The sequence below is a fragment of the Drosophila sulfurigaster genome, chromosome 2L, assembly GCF_023558435.1.
Source record: "Drosophila sulfurigaster albostrigata strain 15112-1811.04 chromosome 2L, ASM2355843v2, whole genome shotgun sequence".
Taxonomy (NCBI): Eukaryota; Metazoa; Arthropoda; class Insecta; order Diptera; family Drosophilidae; genus Drosophila; species Drosophila sulfurigaster.
Window position 1 is genome coordinate 527,425 of NC_084881.1, and position 8,025 is coordinate 535,449.

The following is an 8,025-nucleotide window of genomic DNA, read 5'->3' on the forward strand; positions in this document are numbered from 1 at the left end:
TGCTCGGATCGCACATGCGACCAGTTCTTGGCGTCGCTGGCTTGGACAATCTTGGCCACACGATTGGCCACAAAGGTTGTCCATCGGCAGGGTGGCTTGTTCAACCAGGCGAGAACAATTGTTGAGTCGGTCCAAAAGAAAGTCTGGAAACTTTCTGCTGGCAGATTCAGGAGGAGGGCTGCAGATAACTCAGCCAACAGGACTGCGTCACAAAGCTCCAGATGTGGCACTGAGAGAGACTTGACAGGAGCCACCTTTGTCTTCGCAGTAAGGAGATGTGTGAAAACCTTGTTCGCCGTCTCCACACGGACATAGATCGCTGCTCCGTACGCCCTTTCTGATGCATCACAGAATCCGTGGTACTGGAGCTTCACTCGTGTCTGGAATTGGACCCATCTTGGAATCCCGGATCTTTCCCAGAGCAGGATAGCTCTGGAGGTACTCCTTCCATTGGAGTGAAAGATCCGTGGGTAGATGCTCGTCCCATTCGAGCGTTCTCAGCCAGATCTCCTGCATGAAGATCTTGGCTCGGATAACGAAAGGGGCCAGTCACCCGGCTGGGTCGAAAAGCTTAGCGATTTGCGAGAGCACTTCCCTCTTCGTATAGGAGTCCTGATGGGCAACTTCTGGTGGCATGAAGAAGAACTCGTCATCGTGAGCACCTGATGCCTAGAGTTTTCGCCGTACTGGAGTCTTCGAGTTCGAGGAAATCTTCTCGAAGTAGATGGTCCTTGGGAATGTCCTTCAGTACGCTCTTATGGTTCGAAGTCCACTTCCTCAGCGGGAAGCCAGCGCTGTCCCAGGGCTGCACACACTTCCGCAATGGTCCGGATGGCCTCTTCTCTTGTGTGTGTCCCCGCTAGGACGTCGTCCACGTACATGTTGTTTGAAATGACTCGGCTTGCGAGAGGATACTCCAAGCGTATGTCATCAGCAAGTTGCTGGAGGACTCGTAGAGCCAGGAAAGGCGCACAGTTGACACCGAATGTCACTGTGTTCAATTCAAAGTCACGGATCTCACCGTCCGACATGCGGAACAGAATTCGTTGGAACGGTGTGTGCTTTGAGTCCATGAGGATTTGGCGATACATCTTCGTTATGTCCGCATTGAACACATATCGATAGTATCGCCATCTGAGGATCTGCAACGTGAGATCCGATTGAAGAATGGGCCCTGAATGAAGACTCTTGCCATTCGAGGATGGACAAGATGCGTTGAAAACGACCCGCACCTTCGTTGTGGTGCTATCTGGTTTGAACACGGCGTGGTGAGGCAGGTAGAAATTAGGAGTCGTGACAATCGCCTGAGGCGAAATGGGTGTCATATGACCCAAGTCCACGTACTCCTGGAGAACGGCATTGTACTGTTCCTTTAGAGAATCGTTTCTTGACAAACGATTCTCGTTCTTAAGGAATTGAGCCAGCGCTATAGATCTGGAATGACCCAGTTCAATGCCATCGGGCTTCCGGAATGGAAGAGTCACCCGATATCTGCCACATTTGCTACGAGAAGTAGTCTTAACGAAGTTTTCTTCGCAAACGAAGTCTGACTCCTTTATCAGCTTCGCTGGAATATCCTCCACCTCCCAAAATTTGGAAAGTAGGCTGTCGAGCTGTTCTTCTGCTTGGAGGGCGACTCTTGTCGAAAACGCAGAAACAGTTGTCGACATACTCTGGGAGACGGGGCCGGTAAGAATCCAGCCAAACACGGTTTCCTGCCCAAGGAGTGAGCCACAAATGTTTGGCCGGGAGCCGCTCAAGATGACCGACGGAAGCGGATATCCGCGCCAATTAGCATATCCATCTGAGCGCTCTTGTAGAAGTGTGGATCTGCCAGTTCTATCGCTGGTAGATCCTTTAGGAAAGTTCGCGGCATATCGAAGGAGGGCAGTTTGCCTGCCAACTGTGGAATTACGAATGCCGAAGTCTCGATATGGAGCCTCGGCCTCGTCGGAGAACCAATGCTGAAGTGACATAACTTCTGCGATTGGGCCGCAACTGCGTGATTTAGTCCGGATACCTGGGCTCGCAGGGACTGGAAATGCAACTTAATCCGTCGGAACAAACGCTCAGAAATGAAGGTCGCTTCGGACCCGGAATCAATTAGCGCACGTGCGGTATATGTAGTGCCCAAGTGGCAAACATTGATGACCGCCGTGCCGAGAAGGACATTCTGAGCATTATTGGCAAAGAAATTCTGCACATTTGTTGCCGTTGGATTTGGAGTGGACTGTATATTGGAAGAAGAAGAGGCACCATTTTGGGCACTGTCACCCCGATGGAGAAGAGTGTTGTGCCGCCCTTTGCATGTAAAGCAATTGTGCGCACTCGTACACTCTCGGAGTTGGTGACCTCTTGCGAAACAGTTTAGACAGAGACTTTTCTGTTTGATGTATGCCATTCTCTCATTGACCGACATTTGCAAAAAACGCGGACACACCCGGACAGGGTGATTCTCCTTTGAGCACAAGTCACACGATTTGCCTTTCGGAGTGACTCGGGCCTCAAAGGAGTTGACCCGCTTGGAATTCTGCGAACGGGATGGTCCTGCAGTCGCGTTCTGTGGGTTGGCCGTCTGTTTCACGTCCTCAATCGCTTCGAGCGTACGATAGCGCTCATTGAGGAACGTGCTCATGTCCTGCCATGCGGGAATTCTCGCTTTGTCCACCAAAGATTGCTCCCACAACGAGAGTGTGAGCTTGGGGAGTTTGGCCGAGCAGAGGAAAACGAGGATGCAATCTGCGAACGGGCTACAGACGGACATGTCTGAATGCTCAAGAGCGGTCAAGCAACGCTGAATCGTACTCTGCAGCTCCTTGATAGCTGCTCCCGACTCTTGGGTAACCGTGGCCAGGTTAAACAGGATCTTCAACTGGCTTGTTATTAACAAGCGCTTGTTTTCAAATCGTTCGCAAGGAGCACCCCAAGCTGACGCGAAACCATCGTTTGTCAGCGGAAATTTGGCTACGATTTCGTTGGCCTCATCTGCGGTCTTCGAATTCAGATGGAAAAGTTTCTCAACCGGAGTCAACCTTGGATTGTTGACATAGATGGCCGTGAAAAGGTCACGGAAAGTCGGCCACCGCAAGTAATCCCCACGGAACGGATGCTTCACTCCTGCTGGACCCGGAAACCTGGGTAATTTGCCCCTTAACACGGGCGAAACACCGCTCGTACACTGCATAGCAGTGATCGTATTTTGCCTCCATCGCCTGTGTGCCTTCACTGTCGCCGTCTTGATGCAGTGCATCAGCGCATGTGGAATAAGCGGCTTCGACATTGTCCCAGAGGACTTGCAGCCGGTCACGACGGATTTCGTACGTGTGTACATTGTCATCTTCGGCTGCAGGCCCTCTGACCCGACTCTCGAATTGCACCAGTCTGTCAGAGACGGCGACGAAGTTGCTGAGAGCCATCGCACGGGTTTTGCTAAATTTAACTTGGACGGAACGGGTAGTTGCCTGACTACGTAGAGCAGTCGAAGATGTACGCAACAGCGGAGTCTTTGCAGAAGCAGACGGCGACGGACGATCAACTTTTATTCGGAGTTGAGCGGCAGGTGTGGCGGATTTGGACCCCGAAGGAGCGGGCGAAGCGGACGACAGGCGACGAGCTGTGGTCGGAAGCTTTAACGAGTGTTTTGAGTCCTTTTCGCTCTTTTGGCTCTTGGACATACTATGCTTCAGCAGTCACCTTAGAGTCTTTTCTCAACAAAGACTCACGGTAAAGCGGACAGCCGAAAGCAAGCACAAATGGAAAAGAACTTCGGCTGTCACAGGATAGTGAGCAAAGCCGACACAAGAAAACAGACGAGGAACAAAATCGCTGTTGGAAAAAACCAAAAAATGTTTAACTAAAACACAAACAGCAGCGTGAATCTTTATTACTCGGTGTGATTGCTGCTGTTTATATACATATACGGAAATGGATAATATATTTGGATGTGTAATAATGGATTGGTATATATATAATTTCAATGTCTAAGGAGCATATACGGAGTGTATATGTAACGTGTACGGAAGTGTACGTGTATGTATGTGATAATATATATATATTATATGCACCAATGGACTTGAATATATTGTAGAATATCAATATATGAGGAACATATACAGAGTGTATATGTATGTGAAACAGTATACGTATCTGTATGTGCTAATATATATATATTATATGAGTAATACCGGACTTGAGTATATAACTTCAGTATGTATGGACCATATACGGAGTGTATATGTGTGTAAGTGTCGTGTATGGAAGTGTACGTGTATGTATGTGTGTTGTGTGTGGTATATATGTCGTATGTATATGTATGTATATATATATATACATATGTATAATTAAATGTTCGCGGTGCACGAACAGTAAAAAAAATAAAACACAAGGATTTATTTTTGTTTACTTAATAGACTACTTTATTTTTATTTATAAGCTCGCGGGCTACGCGTCTTAAGTGAGGAAAGTGTCTTTAAAAACTAAACTCACAATATGCTGAGCTCTAACATGAAAGTTCTTATTACGGCTTAGGGCTAACATACGTGTGATGTTTTGTGTTTGTGTTAGTGCAGTAATGCTGAGTCCTCAAGTTGCAAATGGAAAATTTTAATGGACTTTGGATTTTTTGGAAGTGGCACGATCGCCAATGTAATAGGATCTTTTTGTTTGTGACAGTTGGTGCCGTCGCGACAAATGTTTATGTTTATGATATGATTTGTGGGAAAGAATTTGGAAGATAGGGGAATAATTATGAGTGTTTGTCATGTACGAGAAATTATTCTGGTGGTGGATATATTACTGTATATATATATATATATATATATAATAATTATGAGTGTTTGTCATGTACGAGAAATTATTCTGGTGGTGGATATATTACTGTATATATATATATCTATATATATATATATATATATATATATACAGTAACACTCATAATTATTCCCCTATCTTCCAAATTCTTTCCCACAAATCATATCATAAACATAAACATTTGTCGCGACGGCACCAACTGTATATATATATATATATGACACGGTCACACGCACAGTATACTAGCTTTGTCGCTATCGATAACTTTCGATCGCGACCACACTGTCAGCTGGCCTGAGTGGTCACACCTGCAGTCATCTGGCATCAACACAGTGTTTCATACGGACGGACGGACAGACGGACATGGCTAGATCGTCTCGGCTGTTGACTCTGATCAGTGGCTGCCGGCTACCTCCAGTCGACACCGAAGTATTCCGTGGCGATTACTTGCGGTGGCCGACCTTCCGTGATCTTTTCACGGCCATCTACGTCAACAATCCAAGGTTGACTCCTGTCGAGAAATTGTTCCATCTGCATTCCAAAACTGCAAATGAGGCCAACGAGATCGTTGCCAAGTTTTCGCTTGCGAATGATGGTTTCGTGTCGGCTTGGTGTGTTATCTGTGAGCGCTTTGAAAACAAGCGCTTATTGATCACGAGCCAGCTCAAAATACTCTTCAACCTGTCCACGGTTTCGCAAGAGTCGGGGTTAGCGATTAAGGAGCTGCATGGCACGATTCAGCGGCACTTGACCGCTCTTGAGCACTCAGACATTTCAGTCTCTAGTCCTTTTGCCGACTGCACCCTGGTCTTTCTTTGCTCATCCAAGCTCCCCAAACTTACACTCTCATTATGGGAGCAATCACTGGTGGATAAGTCCAAGACTGCCGCATGGCAGGACATGTCCACGTTCCTCAACGAGCGTTATCGTACAGTCGAGGGTGTTGAGGACGCAACACCGCAGAACTCTGGACCATCCCGTCCACAGCAGAGTTCAAAGCGATTTAACTCTTTCAAGGCCCGAGTCACACAGAAAGGCCAATCGTGTGACTTGTGCTCAAAAAAAAATCACCCTATCCGGGTCTGTCCAAGCTTCCTGCAGATGTTGGTCAATGAGCGGATGACCTACAGTAAACAGAAAAGCCTCTGTTTAAAATTATTTTTTAAGAGGTCACCAACTCCTAGAGTGTACGAGTGCGCACAATTGCTTTACATGCAAGGGGCGGCACCACACTCTTCTTCATCGGGGTGATAGGGCCCATAATGGTGCCTCTTCCTCTTCACCGATACAGTCCACTCCGAGCAACAAATGTGCAAAATTACTTTGCCATTAGCGCTCAGAACATCCTTCTCCGCACGGCTGTTGTCAATGTATGCCACTTGGGTACTACATACACCGCACGAGCACTAATCGACTCGGGGTCCGAAACGACTTTCATTTCTGAGCGTTTATTCCAGCGCATAAAGTTGCCATTCCAATCCGTGCAAGCCCAAGTATCTGGGCTGAACCATGCATCATGCAATTGCGGCCCAACCGTAGAAGTTATGCAACTTCAGCATTGGTTCTCAAACGAAGCCGAGGCTCTATATCGAGACCTCAGCGTTCGTCATTCCAAAGTTGGCAGACAAGCTGCCTTCATTCCATGTGCCGAAAGGCACAAGCGATTGAACTGGCAGATCCATACTTCTGCAAAGGTGCTCAGATTGACATTTTAATTGGCGCGGATATGCTTCCGTCAGTCATCCTGAGCGGCTCCCGGCAAAACATTTGTGGCTCACTCCTCGGGCAAGAAACCGTGTTTGGTTGGATTCTCACCGGCCCCGTCTCCCAGAATGTGTCGACAACTGTCTCTGCGTTTTCGACGAGGGTCGCCATCCAAGTAGACGATCAACTCGATAGATTAAGTTTCAACTTTTGGGAGTCGGAGGATTCTGCGTCGAAGCTGGTTAGCTGCGAAAACACAACTTCACGTAGCCGATGTGGCAGATATCGGGTGACTCTTCCATTCCGGAAGCCCGTTTGCATTGGATTGGGTCACCAGGCGGTGGTCACCACTCCTGATTTTTATCTGCCTCATCATTCATTTAATCCAGATAAGCACCGACACAAAGGTCCGAACACCCGTCGACAAACTGAAGGATAGAAGGACTGACGGACGATAAACCTCATACTTCGTTTCTCTATTCGTCGTCCTGTGCTGTCCTATACTATACTGTTCCATGTGTCATTGTAAAGAGGCTACTGTAATAATCAATTCCTCTTGTTTCATTCCATGTTGCATGGCCTTCTCCGTGTGGATGGGCCTCAAGGTAGCACCAGGCGACCACAGCACCTTCTTTACCCTACTCAACTCGTTCGTACACATTGTAATGTACTTCTATTACATGATTGCGGCCATGGGACCCAAGTACCAGAAGTTCATTTGGTTGAAGAAGTACCTGACCACCTTCCAAATGTTGCAATTCGTGGCCATCCTAACGCATCAGTTCCAGTGGCTGTTCCGCGAATGCGATTATCCCAAGGGATTCATGGTGTGGATTGGACTGCATGGCGTGATGTGATACGTGAATGCCCAGTCGTCAGTGACGACGTGACGACCAACCTGAACCACGTTTCCAACTTCGCTCACATCCTTGCTACAGTATAAGGCTGTCAGCATCCTCCCGACGGCCAACATCCTGATCGACACCGGGTGTAAAACCTTCGAGATGCAAGCTCTGATCGACCCGTGCACTGCGACCAGCCGAATCAGCGCATCCTTAGCAGCAGCCTATCGGCTTTCCGTCACCCGCGTTGGTACGGAGGGCGTATGCACGGCGATCATCCGCTCACGGACATTCGCGCAGTCACACTGATTTATTTTCTCCTCTTGTTAGCCACCCTGCCCACTTTTAGTCCTTTTTCTACATATCATATGTTTCTATTCTCTGAGCGGCACAACAAGTGTGCTTTCTACAAGTTTTTAATAAAGACGTGATTGTGCAATTTACAAAGACAAAATATAAAGGTGAAAGTATTTGTTTATTTATCTGAAAACGCCTTCCTACACACTACAGTCGAGTGTGGTCGACTGTGAGATACCCAATACCCATTTTGAATAAAAACAAAATATTGCTGTAAAAAAAATGCATGGGGTTTCAATCGGGATGTAGGTGTGAGTTGAGAAATAAGTGTTTTGATTAAATTTAATTCCATCGTTACTTCCCAATCGATAGT

At 47.3% G+C, this 8,025-nt stretch overlaps 1 protein-coding gene across 1 annotated transcript; it reads left to right on the plus strand.

The window, feature by feature from the left end:
- The first annotated feature begins 7,088 nt into the window (after positions 1-7,088).
- Positions 7,089-7,370, plus strand: LOC133850814 (elongation of very long chain fatty acids protein AAEL008004-like). Its single transcript, XM_062287023.1, has one exon. It carries the CDS (start codon positions 7,089-7,091, stop codon positions 7,368-7,370), a length of 282 nt encoding a protein of 93 aa, XP_062143007.1.
- Positions 7,371-8,025: the final 655 nt, after the last annotated feature.

Coding starts and splice junctions, on each gene's coding strand:
- LOC133850814 (XM_062287023.1), top strand. CDS start 7,089: ATGGCCTTCTCCGTGTGGATGGGCCTCAAGGTAGCACCAGGCGACCAC.